The following is an 18485-nucleotide window of genomic DNA, read 5'->3' on the forward strand; positions in this document are numbered from 1 at the left end:
TAGCTGGGCTAAAAAGTTACATTCGATTACAGCACCAATAACAGTTAAGCTTCGTGCAATGGCCATACTCGATAACGAGGGGGCAGCCATAATGTATGTATGTATGTATGTATGTATGTATGTATGTATACGTGTATGTATGTGTGTGTGCATGTGTGCATGCATGTGTGTACATGTGCATGGATGTGTGTGTGCATGTATGTATGCATGTGTGTGTGTGCATATGTGCGTGTATGCATGCATGAGTGTGTATGTATTTTATCTTTACTGCCCACAAGGAGCTAAACATAGAGTGGACAAACAAGGACAGAGAAAGGTATTAAGTCGATTACATCAACCCCAGTGCATAACTGCTACTTAATTTATCAACCCCCAAGATGATGAAAGGCAAAGTCGACCTCAGAATTTGAACTCAGAACGTAAAGGCATACGAAATACTGCTGAGCATTTTGCCCGGCGTGCTAATGTTTCTGCCAGCTCACCGCCTTTGCATGAGTGTATATATGTATGTATATGGGATTTTAGCCTTTTAGCAGCATTCAGATTATACTTTTAAATGTAAAGCTTATTTATTCACATTGTTTTGAATTAATTATGCTTTACCACTTAAGATTTCAATGATGCAATTGTCTATTTTTAGAATGACATTGTTAGGTAAGTGCAAGAGGCCAGATCTGATCTGTCTGAACATGAAACAAGTAGAATATTTAATACATGTATATATTACTGACGTTCATATCATTAACGTTGACCCTTTAGCATGTAGATTACTCTGTCAAATATAAAGCTTAGTTACGGAGATGTACTTGCATAGCGAGTGACTTGATCTGAGATCGTGTGCTGGAACGAAAACAATTGCATTGTGGAAGGTGTTTATAAGCCATTTAAGAAACACACAAAAACCGTTAGATTCACTTCAACACTTAAATTTAATTTGTCAAAATATTTTCGTCGCTTTGAGACCGCAACTTGTTCACTGACAAAGCTTCGAGCTGCATTGTTTTGAATTAATCCTGCATTATCTCATAGAGTCAAGATTTCAATGATGTGGTTATTTATATTTAGAATGGCATTGTAGGGTAGGTGTGAGTGGCTGGATCTGGCTAGTTTCAACCTAAAACAGGTAGAATACCTGTGTCAGATGTGGCCAGTTTAAATGCCAAATGGTTCAGGCAATTTCCAACAGATTGTGTTTCCAGATGCTTCCTGCAGTTGGAAGGAGACACCGGTCACCTTGGGACATTCTTGCCACCAGACGCTGGGTGTCCAGCCTTCAGTGTAAAGATAGGAATACTGGCAAAGGAGCCGTGTCCAACATCGTTCTACGCTTCATTGCACAGGTCTCTTCCTTTCCTGCAAAAGTGGGTCACTTCCTGTAACTAATTTGATTTTCAATGATTAAATACTTCCTGTTCTGTTCCTGTGTTGCTATGATGCTTTGGAGAGAGAGAGAGGGAGAGAGAGAGAGAGAGGGAGAGAGAGAGAGAGGGAGAGAGAGAGAGAGAGAGAGAGGGTGAGGGAGGGGAGTGGAAGGGAGAGTAATGAAGAAGAGAAGACAGGAAGCTGGAAGACACGCAATTTATTTTAAATATTAATACAAATAGATTTATGGCTCTGCAATTGATGCGATAGATCGTCTGGCAATGGAAGCGTGGCTGAATTGTACCTAAAGCTTCCGGTTAGAACTCTACCTGTCAACAATACAGGATAATAGCCATTGGCAGCATGGACTGAATGGAAGGTGCCCCCGGTCAGACTCTTGTGAGACTAAATGGGAGCTGCTTCTGTCAGAATCCCTGTGCAACTGAGCAATTCAGTCTGGGGTCCACTCCATTTGGGAAAGGGCCCAGAAAAGTGGCATTAAACTCATCCATGCAATTCTTATTTCTTTATTGCCCACAAGTGGCTACACACAGAAGGGACAAACAAGGACAGACAAATGGATTAAGTTAATTATATCAACCCCAGTGTGTAACTGGTACTTATTTAATCGACCCCGAAAGTATTGAAAGGCAAAGTCAACCTCGGCGGAATTTGAACCCAAAACGTAAAGATAGACGAAATACCTATTTCTTTACTACCCACAAGGAGCTAAACACAGAGAGGACAAACAAGGACAGACAAACGGATTAAGTCAATTATATAGACCCCAGTGCATAACTAGTACTTATTTAATCGACCCCGAAAGGATGAAAGGCAAAGTTGACCTCGGCGGAATTGGAACTCAGAACGTAAAGACAGACGAAATACTACTAAGCATTTCGCCCGGCATGCTAACGTTTCTGCCAGCTCGCCACCTTTCATCCATGCAATTCTTGGACAGGAAACTGTACCTGTCAGGACATTTCTCCAAATTATATCTGTAACCCACAAAGAGAAGAGAATAAGTCAATGCAGCAATGAAAAATCTTATTTTTCATTTTACCCCAATTTTCATGATTAAAAATGAAAAGATTCCTTGATGATCAGCATTTGATGCTAATTTTATGTATAGTAAAATGATGGCCCATTTCATAATTAGGATAAGTATAGTAAAAACACCCCCTACACTCACGGAGTGGTTGGCATTAGGAAGGCCATCCATCTGTAGAAACACTGCCAAATCAGACTGGAGCCTGGTGCAGCCTCCATGGCTTACCAGACCCCGGTCGAACCGTCCAACCCATGCTAGCATGGAAAACGGACGTTAAATGATGATGATGATGATGATGATAGTCTACATTTTAGTTGAGAGATTTTGTTCAGGAAAAAAAAAGTGATTGGTTTATCACACTGACAAAGGTTACCAAAATTGTTGTTCTGAAAATATCAACCTTCATATGTAGAGAAACATCAGGGAGGACAGAAGCTATGCATTAAATTTTAACATCGGCCATCTTTTTGGCAATAGAAAAATAGGACTTAATTCCAACAGAGAAGAAATCCATTTTGAGATTTACCTACACAAACCTAATTGTCATGGTTATTAAGTATTGCTAAGATTTGACTAATTAATCAGAGACCTCAGGGTGATCATGATTAATTTCAAGTTTGTATCCTAAGTGATAACTGGATGTCTGATGCAAAAGGCATTTGTTATTGATCAATAAAATATTGAGTATTGCAGAACCTGATATAAATTGAATCAAGTCTCAACCTCATTCAATAGTTTTCACCAATGACAATAACTTCGTCAAGTTAGAAAAGAATTCTTTCCATATCACTTTTGGTAAATTAACATATGCACTTGAAACATCCTTAAGCTGAAATACTAGTGTATATAACATTTATAATGTTAATAGAAATGTAGAACAATACTATCTGTAAAAACTGTGGTGTGTTAAAAACTCAGGGCTCCACTCACAAGAGTGGTGAACCACCAGACACCAGTGTTTCAACCTGATTTGGCCTCCTCAGTGACAAATACCTTGGATGTTTTGAGCTAGGCTGAAAAATGCCTGTCCTGCTACACAAATCCCTGAGGAGGGGAACCTGATAGAATGACTACTTACAAATGTAATTTAATGTGGGAAATAAAATGTATGGGACCTTCAATGTTAGGGAGTAAAAAAGGTAACTAAAAAGCTGTAAAGAATTATCATTTGTGAATAGTTAATAGCAAAATGCTTGCTATTGTCATTTGTGTTTGTAGCAGAGAGATAAATAAGAGCCCATTAATATCATAAAGAAGCTGTTTATTCTCTCTTTTAATAAATATTTCATGGAGTAGCGAGAAACAGTGATATTTAGTAGCAATGAATTAGTTATTGTATAGGTAGGGGAAAATATGATGAGGAGTTGCCAACAAGTTGAACACAAGTCAGGCAAAATATTTTAATGCACCATCTTGTAAAAATAATAATCAAAGTATTTGAAACTCAGAGAAATGAAGTAAAAGGCTGTTTAAGGTTGGGACATCAGAACGTTTTGAAGACATTTTGAAGAAAGATATTAGAAGTTGTAAGAGTTAGCACTTCCTTCTCTAAGCCTAGATTCGAAATCGAATCCAAGAATCATCGGTCGTCAAAAACCAATGCATGTATAGGCGCGAAATTTAAAGATCTCTTTGTTCTGTCAAAAAGTGATTGATCATCTCCCTTTGACCTCCGACCTCAGCCATGTCAGGCGAAGTTCAACTGGACAAGCGCTGACCTACTTAAGTAGTAACTCTGTTGCAGTATGTCTATCTTTCTAGCTATTTCAAATATTATAAATACAAGGGAAAAACAGAGAAAGAAAGAGAATCGCAGCTGACACACCAGCAGACAAGATTTATCTCGCCCCGCATTTTGGAGGCGACAGAGAAATGCCTACAGGCTACTGTTTCGAATGATTCACGCACACACCCACACACACAAACATATTCATCTTTAATATGTGCTCTATACAAGCAATGCGTAGCATTTGCTTACATTTGTATGTAGTGTATTTATAATCCATGTAAATAAATCCCTTTTTAATCATGAAACAATTTATGTATTTATTTATACACACACACATCCACTACAAAGTAAAAGATCTTTGCAAATATTCTCATTTATGAAATTGCAACACTATCCAAGTCAAATATTAAATTGTTGATTTGCCATATATTTTTATGGACACACACACACACACACACACATACACACACACACACAAGTACACACATACATACATACTTATATACATAGATAGTTTGACAGACAGACAGATAAATATCTAAAAGAGCAAACGAATGTAAAGAAAGCAAGGGACCTTGGTAGAGCCAATGAGATTAAGCAAAAGAAATAGGAGGTGGTGGAGGGGTTTTGTCTGTTTCGAAATTGTAGGCATGTTTCAGCCTCAGTGCATTACAAGTGCTTCAGTGGGTTGAGTGCTGTTACCCTCCACCCCTGTCACAGACTCTCTCCAGTCCTGTAAACAATTTTGTTTCTCACACACACTACATAATCTCTGTGTAGGTAAGTTGCTGTGACAACAATATACCAGAAACACAGAGAGAAGGAGAAAGAGAGAGAGAGAGAGAGAGAGAGAGAGAGAGAGAAAGAGGTAATAGAGAAAAAGAAGAGAAGGAAGAGCAACAGAAGTGTATAGAGTATATTTTAAATATTCATATCAGGAGATTGACAAGCTTGACCATTGAGCAGAGGACACAGAGTAGACAATAGGTGAGAGAAATAAAAGCCATACATGAATAAGCAACCCATAACTACATACATTAAGGCGGCGAGGTGGCAGAACCGTTAGCGTAGCTGTATTTCATCTGCCGCTACGTTCTGAGTTCAAATTCCGCCGAGGTTGACTTTGCCTTTCATCCTTTCGGGGGTCGATAAATTAAGTACCAGTTACGCACTGGGGTCGATATAATCAACTTAATCCATTTGTCTGTCCTTGTTTGTCCCCTCTGTGTTTAGCCCCTTGTTGGGGTCGTAAAGAAATACATAACTACATACATACAGACAGACAGACAGATAGACATGTTTGTTTGTTTGTTCCTTCTCGAGCCATGCCTGGCTCATAAGGGCCAGTTTCCCCGGTTTCCTTGGCATATAGGTTCCCCACCTGGACAGGACGCCGGTCCATCGCAGGTGAGCTGCAAGATGCAGGAGGAAAGAGTAAGAGAAAGTTGTGGTGAAAGAATCAACAGAAGTTTCGCCATTACCTTCTGCCGGAGCTGCATGGAGCTTAGGTGTTTCGCTCATAAACACACACACATCGCCCGGTCTGAGATTCGAACCCACGATCCCTCGACCGTGAGTCCGCTACTCTAACCACTAGGCCATGTGCCTCCACACAGACATGTATGTATAGGTAAAGGTATAGTTATCTTCTCGAGTCATGCTGACTCACAAGGGCCGTTTTCCCCAGTTTCATGGCATATAAATTCCCCACTTCCCTCCTGGATGGGATGTCAGTCTACCACGGGATTACTCATTTTTGCCAGCTGAGTGGACTGAGTAACATGAAATGAAGTGTTTTGCTCAAGAACACAATGCAACACCTGGTCCAGGAATCGATACCACAATGTTATGATCATGAGTCCAACACCCTAACCACTAAGCCATATGCTTCCACATATATGCATATATGTGCATGCATGCTTTTATCATCATCATCATCATCATCATCGTTACATGTCTGTTTCCCATGCTAGCAGAAGTTGGTTGGTTTGACAAGAGCTGATAAGCCAGAGGGACATGCCAAACACCAATGTCAGCTTTGGCGTGGTTTCTACAGCTAGACGCCCTTCCTAACACCAACCACTTTACAGAGGTTACTGGGTGCTTTTTTGTGGCATTGACACCAGTGAGGTCACTGTGAAACTCAACTCACAAAATAAGAACCACAACTGGGGGTTGTGCAGTACTGAGGGAGGTGACTTTATGTCAGGTGATGAAAGGTTAAATTATAATTGCGGGACAGGTGGTGAGCTGGCAGAAACGTTAGCATGCCGGACAAAATGTGTAGCCGTATTTCGTCTGTTGCTCTGTTCTGAGTTCAAATTCCGCTGAGGTCGACTTTGCCTTTCATCCTTTCGGGGTCGATAAATAAAAGTACCAGTTTCGTACTGGGCCGATGCAATCAACTTAATCCGTTTGTCTGTCCTTGTTTGTCCCTTCTTTACTTAGCCCCTTGTGGGTAGTAAAGAAATATATAATTGAGGGAGAGGAACAGGTGTGTTGCTGTGGGGGAAATACATGGTTACCCCAAATGGAAAAGGGAGTCGATGACAGTGTTGATGTGTCAGGGTGTATCCTCAAGCGACAGGGTGGGGAATATAAGAAAAGGGGTACAGAAGGTTTGATAGGGTGACTGGGTAAATAAATAAGTTGTCAAGAGTGTGAAAGGAGAGTAGGAGATGGATTGAGATGGTGAACACAGGTAGATTGGGTGGGGTGGTGGTGGAGATAGGAGTGGATCAGGGAGGTGATGTTAAGTGTGTGGGGTGATATATATATATATATATATACATACACACACTCGCACACACAACAACATCATCGAAAAATACCTTAGGAATGAGAATCCAGGTTCGAAATTTACCCTAAGACACTTGATGAAGGCTGGAGAGTATATCAGCCAAAATGTTGTGTTAACAACGAACAAGATGAGGACAAATATCCGTCAAATGTAAATAATGTAAATAACGTAAATAATGTGCATAATTCCTCATCTCTTAAATATAGAACTGTATTTCCACAAAAAGACATCTAATGTTGATTCTTCAGATTTTGCTGGTAGATTACAGCGTAATTTTGCGAATATGAAAATAATACTAGTATATGATGTGTGGTGAATTTATGGAAGGAAATCCCCTAAAACTCATAAATTTAGTTGAAAACGGAGAAGAGAAGATGTTGAGATATATAAGAGAATTTTAATTCATGCAGACAATCATTTCGTACAGAGATATAAAAATCATGAAAATTCATGGTTGAATCGAATTAGATTAAATTAATTAATTATATATATATATATATATATATATATATATATATCAATGTGTGGAGGTGCAATGGCCCAGTGGTTAGGGCAGCGGACTTGCGGTCATAGGATCACGGTTTCGATTCCCAGACCGGGCTTTGTGAGTGTTTATTGAGCGAAAAACACCTAAAGCTCCACACAGCTCTGGCAGGGGGTAGTGGAGATCACTGCTGTACTCTTTCGCCACAACTTTATCTCACTCTTTATTCTGTTGGCCTGCTCACTTAGCCAGCGGGGTGGCGTCATTTGAAGGCTAAAACAATGCGAAGCGCATTGTGACTATCGATGTGTAGCAACATCTGATAGCCTGGTCAGTCACGGTGATCACAGTGATATATATCAGTGTAATCTTCAGTGCAGGAAGAATAAACAAAATTTACAATGAACTTGCGAAAGGAAATAGCAGAAGTATATGTGAGTCAAGTTAGATATTAACTATATAGTTAATATCTAACTTGACTCACATCTCTTTCTCATAAGGATGAATATGAATCTCCTCGATTCTATTCTTCTGCTTTTTCCTTTCTCTAGTTCATTGTAAATTTTGCTTATATTTCCTGCACTGAAGCGTACATTGATATATATAATTAATTAATTTAATCTAATTCAATTCAATCATGAATTTGCATTATTTTTATATCTCTGTATGAAACGATCGTCTGCATGAATTAAAATTCTCTAATATATTTTAGCATCTTCTCTTCTCCATTTTCAACTAAATTGATGAGTTTTAGGCGATTTCCTTCCATAAATTCACAACACATCATCTCTATATATATAAACGGCAAAATGTCTGTGTGTGTGTGTGTGTCCTTTATACAAATCCACAGTTTTTCAGTTAGAGGGCTTGCACTTTCTATGGTCATTCAAACCTGTCCAAAGGTGGTTGTGAAGATCTTTTTATTTCCTCAGTTACCCCTGAAAGCCATTAAAAAAAATCGATAAACGAACCCCTTATGGTTCAGGTAACAAAAATCTTTAATACAAGGGACGTAACTCACTTAATCCAGCAATTTAATCTAAAGATATTAAACCATAGCAAGGGAAATAACTCTTTAAAATTCTGCATTTCCTTCCCTTTGTTATGTATCACACCTCAATACTGTACCAGACCAATTTATCCAATTTAGGACCGGAACTGTCCCGGATTTCTGGATTTTCCAGTTTCCCAGAGAATTTCTAAATGGTTGCTTAAAATCTTTATATCTATAAATGGCAAAATGTCTGTTTTTTGATTGGACGGAGATAATTTTACACCTGACAGTTGGATGTGCATTTGCAGACAGTCTGTATGACTGCATTTTTGTGTTTTGCGAAGATGTGTTATCATGTATTTTGGCTTTCAAATGTGCAAGCTGGTTTGATTTGAGAAATGCAGGGAATAATTAACGAGTTAGACCAAGTGAATGACAAGAGAGCAGGATTTTCATGAAAGACCAAATATGCTTGACTAGCACTAGACCCAACAGCACCGGGTCATAGTGCTAGTATATCATAAAACAGTTATTAACTCAGTTCAATCATATTTAGAATTTGTAAATTGTGTGAAGAACCTAGCATGTTGTTTCTATGTTGTTCCTTCTGTTTTGTACTAGAGGTTGTGGTTTACATGCATACAAATCTGTCGAATTTACCACATTAATTAGTATGGTAGCCTCAAATTTTCTAATTGTCAAATGAATCTATTCGATTTCATACAACAGATTCGAATGTGTTTCGAAATTTTCTATACCAGTGTAGTTTTTTTTTAATGTTAATTGAGGTAATCGTAACTATATTTTTGTAGAAATTAATAATAAAAGAGTTAACCCTCAAGAATGGACTGCAAGTAAATAAATAAATAAATAAATAGAGCGAAACCTAGCAACCAGACGCAACATAGTTACGGAAAATAAAAATTCATCCGCTGACCGCATCACAGTCGTAAAATTAATATCGTTCCGCTACAGTATAAACCGAAAATTACTTTTCGAAATGAACTGTCAATAATTGTTATTAACTTTACTTTATATCTTTTCAATGAGAAATATTTTGTTTTTTTTTTATTATGCAACCTTTATAAGTTAATAAAATAATGCTGTAGAGAAATCTGTTATAATGATGTTTAATAACTTACTTTTAGGCATTTAATGTTTCGTTTCGTTTCTTCAAGATAACCAAGTCTAGTTTTGAATAACTTTCCCATTTCCAGCTTCCCAATATTTCCAATCTAGCACTTATATGTGCCTACAGCGAAAGATGATCACCCACCTGAGTTATTGGCTGTTACTTTAACTGGATCGTCCCTGGGACATCGAAAGACAGCAGTTGACCTCAGCAGGATTCGAACTCTGAACATAAACGGCCGTAACCACGCACCTCTCTATTTTCCGAGTTCCTCCACGCCTATTCGAACTGCAGCTGATCTGTAAGTATTATTATAAATATATTTTACTCAAAGCAGGGTTTATATCTAGGAAAAGGTTTGCCTAATGTTTCCTTCGGTTTTAAATTACAAATGATGTGATATAGCTGCTATTTCTAGTAAATCAATTTATCTTGTCCAAGCTCCGTCGTTCACTTTGATACTTTGGTCAATGGGTCAAGATTTAAACATTGACCGATACTTTTGTTTAGTTTAGAATATTCTCAGAAATACATTGGAACGAGCGAAGTGGGATCTTTTCGGTTTGACCGGCAGTTTTTTAAAATAATTTCCACGTAACTAAACACTTTAAAACTTCTTATGCTGGTAGAATGTGTTTATAAAACATCATTTTCTCTTGGCTTTATTGAGAAAATTATATGGTTTGTAAGATATTTGTTGTTTTTTCTTCAATTTCTGCAATTTCAACCAATCAATGACGTCTATTGAGGTAAAAAAAAACATTCTGTGCCGTATGAATATGTCCCTCGTTTAAGAAACACATTGGGTTTATTTACATTTCTGAAGAAAAAAAAGATACCCTTCCCCCACCCCTAACCCTAACCCTAAAACATTGAAATGCAATAGATCGATACTAGGGTTATAATTATGGGTGACAATTTCATATGACACCGCTAGAAAAAACTGCCGTTCAAACCGAAAAGGTCCACGTAGTGTTTCAAAACCGATACCTTACTAAGGTTCGCTACTTTATTTAGTAAAAAATACAATCAATATTTTGAGACATTTTAAAATAGAAACTTAAATTAAAGTAGACAGGTTCATTTGAAACTAATGAGATATTTGATATTACAAGCAGAAGCGATTCAGCTGAAAAACAATTAAAGAAACAAATTTTTAAGGAAATTGCCGAGCAAATTCTTTCAGTTTTGGTAGACTTTCTCCGAAAGATCGCTGATTAATGTATGGTTTCTGTTTTAAGATTCAGCAGTCTTTCGGTACAAGCATATGACGTCAGTTATGGATGAGTGCGTGTTTGTTCAACTTTGTCGAGCAGACGAATCATGTTACACACTTGTGACGTCATAGACTTAATCGAACTATTGTCTATTTATTTAACTTAGAGGTAAATCCTCAAGACTATTGGGGGACCTTTTCTTACGAGAAAAATTATTGGCAATCATTCGTTGTTGGTCTCAGAACTGTTTGTTCGTTAGTTTCCGTAAACTTTTTTTTATTTATTTACTTTCGGTTTCATGACGTGTCGAAGTCGGTGGAAAGTGAAAGAGATGGGTGTGCGTGTGCGCATATGTCCGTGTCTATGGAGGATAACGGGTGTACGTGTATGTGTGTGAGTGAGCGTGTTCAGCTTTATATATTTGTATTCACTCGCGCGCACACACACACACGCGTTATCTTTTATATACACGTACGTACATAAATACACACGTACACTCGTCATCTTTCATAGATATGGACATACACACGTGCGCGCACCCGTCTCTTTCCTCTTTCACTTTCCCGACTTGGATCTTTTCCTTTTGAACGGCACATGTCAACACAATTTCTAGTTAACTAAACACTTTTAAACTTCGTATACTGGTAGAATGTGTTTATAAAACATTATTTTTTCTTGGCTTTATTGAGAAAATTCTATAGTTTGTAAGATATTTCGTCTGAAATTTCAAGCATTTCGGCAATTTTAACCAATCGCTGACCTTCATTTGGGTTGAAAACATTCCGTGCTATATGAATATGTCCCTCGTTTAAGAAACAGATTGGGTTTATTTACATTTGCGAAGAAAAAAAGATACCCTTCCCCCACCCCTAACGCTAACCCTAAAACAGATTGAAATGCAATAGATCGATACTAGGGTCGTAATTATGGGTGACATTTTCATTTGACACCGCTAGAAAAAAATCCCATTTTCCGTAGTGGTATCGTATGAAATTGTCACCCATAATTATAACCCCAGTATCGATCTATTGCATTTCAATCTATTTTAGATTTAGGGTTAGAGTTAGGGTTAGGGTTAGGGGTGGGGGAAGGGTATCTTTTTTTTCTTCGCAAATGTAAATAAACCCAATCTGTTCTATATTGTAGAATTGTATTAAAAAGGAACATGGTAACAGGCAGAGAAAACCTGCCTTTTATCATAAGATATATATATAGGCGCAGGAGTGGCTGTGTGGTAAGTAGCTTGCTAACCAACCACATGGTTCCAGGTTCAGTCCCACTGCGTGGCATCTTGGGCAAGTGTCTTCTGCTATAGCCCCGGGCCGACCAAAGCCTTGTGAGTGGATTTGGTAGACGGAAACTGAAAGAAGCCTGTCGTATATATGTATATATATATATATGTATGTGTGTGTTTGTGTGTCTGTGTTTGTACCCCTAGCATTGCTTGACAACCGATGCTGATGTGTTTACATCCCAGTCACTTAGCGGTTCGGCAAAAGAAACCGATAGAATAAGTACTGGGCTTCTAAAGAATAAGTCCCGGGGTTGATTGCTCGACTAAAGGCGGTGCTCCAGCATGGCCGCAGTCAAATGACTGAAACAAGTAAAAGAGTAAAGAGTATATGATATTATATATTATGGTGCTGCACAAGCACAAATTGAAGAGGTGCTTCAGCCTGCAGAATTAAAGCCTTCACTCAAGATTGAATGATATAAGTTTAATATCCAATGGAAAAATAAAGTTCACTTGTTCAGGTAACAGTTTATATAATAGTTTATATCTACAAGTCTTTTCAGTATCGAAATATGATAAAATTTTTACTTTTGCATCTCCACTTTTTTAGGTATTCCCCAATGTAACTTTTGCCTTTTCTTTATTATTTCAGAACAGAAGATAACATTGTTTACATGAGAGACATCATGAATATTTGTCATTTCTTTGAGACTACATGGACAGAATAGATGTAACCTTGATTGTTATATAAGCCTATGGAAGAATTACTGTGAAATATTTCCTCTCTAATTGAGATAATTCATAAAATTTCTCTCTTTCACTGACCAGAATGGTAGACAAGACGATTTTGTATTCTAATGAAACTTGGACAAATATCAAAGGAGTAGACAACACCTTTAGATATTGATAAAGATCGTATTTGAGTGAAATTAAACAATAATTTATCTAGGGATAAAATAAAAGTGGAAAGAAGAGAATATCAGTTCATAGGGGTTGGAGAAGAAATAATATGGAGAATGAATTATGTGAGAACATTTGAGAAAAATAAATTTTATTGATGAGATGGAGAAAGAGACATGGAAAGCGTTATACCAATGTGATATCTGTAAACAGTTATTCTCTGGAAAATGTAACCTTACGACACACAAATGCATTCTTACAGGAGAGAAACCATATCATTGTGATATTTGTGGCAAAACATTTTCTCAAGTAATTACCTTAACAAACCATAAACGCGTTCATACTGGAGAGAAGCCATATCTGTGTGATATTTGTAATAAATCATTCTCTCATTTAATTACACTAACCAACCATAAACGTATTCATACAGGAGAAAAACCATATCATTGTGATATTTGCAGTAAATCGTTTTCTGATGGGTCTAATTTAACGAAACACAAACGAGTTCATACTGGAGAGAAGCCGTATCACTGTAATACCTGTGGTAAATCTTTCTCTCAAACAAATAAATTAGCTACTCATATACACACTCATACGGGAGAGAAACCATATCACTGTGATATCTGTGGTAAATCTTTCTCTCTTATAACTACCTTAACTAACCACAGACGTGTTCATACCGGAGAGAAACCATATCACTGTGATATTTGTGGTAAATCATTCTCTACCCCAGGTAATTTAAATAACCACAAACACATTCATACAGGTGAGAAACCATATCGCTGTGATATCTGTGATAAGTCATTCTCTGATCCAGGTAACTTAACTAAACACAAACATATTCATACAGGAGAGAAGCCGTATCACTGTGAAATCTGTGGTAAATCATTCTCTCGAAATGGTACTTTAGCAAACCACATACGTATTCATACAGGAGAAAAACCATATCACTGTGATATCTGTGGAAAATCCTTCTCTCAAAGAAGCCACTTAACTAGACATGTATGTGGTTGTACAGAACAGTTACGGCATTAATGCTAAAATCCTTCTATTAAAAAAACAAAATAAATGTAATCTTAAACAAGAAAGAAGGTATTGTTGTGATGTCAACCTCTCAGCACTATATTTCATACAACGGTTTGAAAAACCAGCTTTTGGTGAAACTTAGAAGTAACTGTCGTCCTTTTTTTATAATAAAAGTTTGATTGTATCTCATGTATCTCATCCTTTGCTCACGACCTTCGAACTTTAGGCCTCACTGAGGAAATGACCAGCAACCGAGACCTTTGGAAATATGCTGTACGTGAGAAGACCAGGCAGGTCAAGTGAGCCCAGCCCACTTATGCATGCCTTTCCTCCCTTGGACACAAAGACCTGTTGAGGCAAGCGAAGTCGATATAGAACCTCATCCGACGACAGGCACCCATGCCAACCCCCTTTGCTTGCGAAGACATGTTGGGGCAAGCGAAATCGAAATCGAAATCGAATTGAACCAGCCAGGATCCCTGGTCTGGTGGTACGTAAAAAGCACTATCCGACTCGTGGCCGATGCCAGCGCCGCCTCGACTGGCCTCCGTACCGGTGGCACGTAAAATACACCAATCCGACCGTGGCCGTTGCCAGCCTCGCCTGGCACCTGTGCAGGTGGCACATAAAAAGCACCCACTACACTCACGGAGTGGTTGGCGTTAGGAAGGGCATCCAGCTGTAGAAACATTGCCAGATAAAACTGGAGCCTGGTGCAGGCTTCTGGCTTCCCAGATCCCCGGTCGAACCATCCAACCCATGCTAGCATGGAGAACGGACGTTAAATGATGATGATGATGATGATGATGATATTTTAGAAGACTAAAACGGCGGTGAGCTGGCAGAATCGTTAGCACGCCGAGCAAAATGCATATTCGTATTTCGTCTGCTGTTACGTTCTGAGTTCAAATTCTGCCGAGGTCGACTTTCATCCTTTCGGGGTCGATTAAATAAGTACCAGTTACGCACTGGGGTCGATATAATCGATTTAATCCGTTTGTCTGTCCTTGTTTGTCCCCTCTGTGTTTAGCCCCTTGTGGGTAGTAAAGAAATATATATTTAAGAAGACTTAACTATAAGCAGCCAGAATTGTTAACATTGCCAGGTGAAATACTTAGCAGTGCTTTGTCTGCTGGGTTCAAATTCCATCAAGGTTATCTTAGCCTTTCATCCTTTTTTGTTTATTGAAATAAGGGTCAATTGAGCCCTGGGGTCAATGTAATCGACTTAAATACTCCTGGGTATAAGTATAAAAACTGCATCTTTCTGTTAAACCATATCAAGCCAGTGTGGCAGAGTTGGCTCAACAAACCAGTATGATATCAGGCTCAAATTCACAGCCTCCACATTGGATTTTGGTGGGTGGAGAGAACATGCCGAGGCCTTCATCCTGCAGTAGACTGAATATAAGCAATCCAATTCAATCCAAGAACACTTATGTGAATTAGTATTGTATACTAGTATACTATTTGTATGCTATAGCTCATGGTTGACCAAAGCCTTGTGAATGGGTTTGGTTGAAGGAAACTGAAAGAAACCCATCATTGTGCTTCTCTAAAAATCATTAGCTACAAGTGATGTTATTTCCCCTCATCTAAAGACTTGTGAAATAAGACATCTCTTATTCCAGGTAAAACTGGTAAAGGTTTGCAACAGGAAGTTCATTTAACTGTAAAACAAATGTCTCACTAATATATTCTTCTCACCCATGCTGGCATGGAAAAATGGACATATAATAATGAATTTTATATAAGCACAACAACTATACTTTCATGAGCGAGTTAACATACCTCTGTGATATCTATATATATAAAACTCAACTTGTGTGTCTGTGTGTTTAACTTCCCGGCACATCTCCTCCTTGCCAACAAATCGTAGAACCACCAAAAAATGGTCACTTAAAGTTTAGGCGAATGAAAATTGAACTGTGCTATTTCTTTTCCGAAATTCATCTCACAAGTGCAAAAATTGATAATGTGTTTGTTTAAGCCTTATCCCATGCATAGAATAGTGAACTTTACTCAGTCAGCTGTTTGACGTGAACATGATTTTTGACTGCTGTGTCACCATTTTTCGGTGTATTTCAACTGGAAAAATGTTCACTCGAAGAGAATAATAAGCTACATAATGCAAATTTTTTACTTTTCAAAAATTCCAATTCTAAAGGGTCGAAACAAACCCAAGCAACACTGGGTGATACTGCTAGTTTTTTAAATAAAATCATTCTTTCAGAATACATGTGTATTCTATTTATATACAGTTTCAGTTTTATATTTTTATCTATCCATGTATGTATATGTATGTGTATACACACACACACATCATTGTTTATCATTGTTTTAATGTTGACTGTTGCATGTTTGCATGGGTCAGAAGGAATTTACTGAAATACTGATGATCTTGCCCTCATAGTAGATTTGATATCAGAGCTAGAAGAGAAATTCCAGGTGTGGAAAGAAAAGGTGTAGTCAGGAACTCTATACAATGTACCCAATGTAAGCTATGGATACACAAGGTTTAGGTTTTTCAGAGGTACAGACCCCTAAAAATCCCCTGCGTATTATACTCAAGGGCGGACTATACTCAAGGATTTACGGTATCTGAAATGCCCTGATGGCTCATTAGAGGTAGTAGATAATTTCTACTACCTAGGGAACCAATTTAGTAGTGGGGAAGGATGCACAGAAAGTGTGATACCTAGAATAAGAGTAGGATGGAGGAAATTCAGAGAGATGTTACCTCTGTTGATTATGAAAGGTTTCTCTCTCTGTGAGTGAAAGGAAGATTGTATGATGCATGTATACAGACAGCAATTCTGCATGGTTGTGAGACATGGGACCTGAATGCAGAGGACATGCAAAGGTTAGAAAGGAATGAGGCTAGTATGCTCTGCTGGGTGTGTAATGTAAGTGATTGAGTGCTAGTGTATTGAGAGAGAAGTTTGGTATAAGAGGAATGAGTTGCTGTGCGCAAGAGAGAAGACTGCATTGGTTTGGTCATGTGATGTGGATGGGTGCTGACTGCTCCATAAAGAAGAGCTGGTTTCTCAAAGTAGATGGAACATGTGGAAGTCGGAGACCCAGGAAGACATGGAATGAAGTGCCGAAGAATGACCTCAGGACACTGAACCTTTCAGGTGAGATACAATGGGCAGAGATGCCCGGTACCTTGCTGTACTCAAGAAACCGTACTCTGCAACAGAAGTGTTAAGACTGGTCACCCTGGTGGTGAGGATTGACCTACAAAAGTCCTACACCAGTGCCATGCAAAAGCACCTGTGGTGTGCCACATAAAGCACCCATTAGTGCCACGTAAAAGCAATCCGCACACTGTAGAGTGATTGGTGTTAGAAACCATGTCAAATCGGTCTGGAGCCTGACGCAGCTTACCAGCTCTGGTCAAACTGTCTAACCCACGCCAACATGGACAACGGACGTCAAATGATGATGATGATGATGATGAATTTTCAGTGACCAAATGTCCTTGTCACCAATCCTCACCTGTTTCCAAATAAGGATATATTTTGCTTATGACCAAACGTTTCCGTGGAAGATTGGAAATGAATGATGCTGTGTGATGTTGCTTGTTTACAACAACCTTGCAATGTGAAGATAAGAAGACACACACACGCATGTGATGGGTTTCTTCAGTTTCTGTCTACTAAATCCACTGTTAAGGCCTTGGTCAGCTCAGATCTATAGCGGAAGATATTTGTCCAAGTTATATACATACATAGGCGTAGGAGTGGCTGTGTGGTAAGTAGCTTGCTTACCAACCACATGGTTCCGGGTTCAGTCCCACTGTGTGGCACCTTGGGCAAGTGTCTTCTACTATAGCCTCGGGCTGACCAAAGCCTTGTGAAGTAGATTTGGTAGAAGGAAACTGAAAGAAGTCCGTCGTACATATGTATATATATATATATATATATATATATATATATATTGTTATATTTCGGAATGGTCATTATGCCAGTTTAGCCAATAAAAACACACGCACTATATATTTGGTGTTACTTTGCTTCAGTGTTATTTATTTTTTACATTAATCTTAATCTTATTTCGGCCAGAGTTCTTTCGTCACACTCCTGTGACCGCATCAGTGGTCCTTTGTTTTCTTCTTTCTTATTTGTGTCTCTCCTTACTAACCGTCAGCCATTTTGTATTTCTATTGTATGTCTTCATTTGCGCATGCTTATATCTCTATGTGCGTTTATGTTTATTTAGTGTGTGTATGTGGGGGGATGCCTGTAATATTTGTATCTTCTGTTTATATATGACCATTCCGAAATATAACAATATCTGTTTCAACACACGACTTCACATAAAAAATCTTGCACAACAAATATTTAAACATATATATATATATCATCATCATCATCATCATCGTTTAACGTCCGTTCTCCATGCTAGCATGGGTTGGACGGTTCGACCGGGGATCTGGGAAGCCAGAAGCCTGCACCAGGCTCCAGTCTTATCTGGCAATGTTTCTACAGCTGGATGCCCTTCCTAACGCCAACCACTCAGTGAGTGTAGTGGGTGCTTTTTATGTGCCACCTG

General features: G+C 38.4%; 1 protein-coding gene across 1 annotated transcript; it reads left to right on the forward strand.

The window, feature by feature from the left end:
* The first annotated feature begins 9489 nt into the window (after positions 1-9489).
* Positions 9490-15621, forward strand: LOC118767477 (zinc finger protein 506-like). The gene is made up of 4 exons (XM_036512099.1): positions 9490-9853; positions 12656-13472; positions 13557-13720; positions 15560-15621. The coding sequence occupies exons 2-4, from the start codon at positions 13066-13068 to the stop codon at positions 15619-15621; spliced, it is 633 nt and encodes a 210-aa protein (XP_036367992.1). The 5' UTR covers positions 9490-9853; positions 12656-13065.
* The last annotated feature ends 2864 nt before the right edge of the window (positions 15622-18485 follow it).

This window comes from Octopus sinensis, linkage group LG22 (assembly GCF_006345805.1).
Source record: "Octopus sinensis linkage group LG22, ASM634580v1, whole genome shotgun sequence".
NCBI lineage: Eukaryota > Metazoa > Mollusca > Cephalopoda > Octopoda > Octopodidae > Octopus > Octopus sinensis.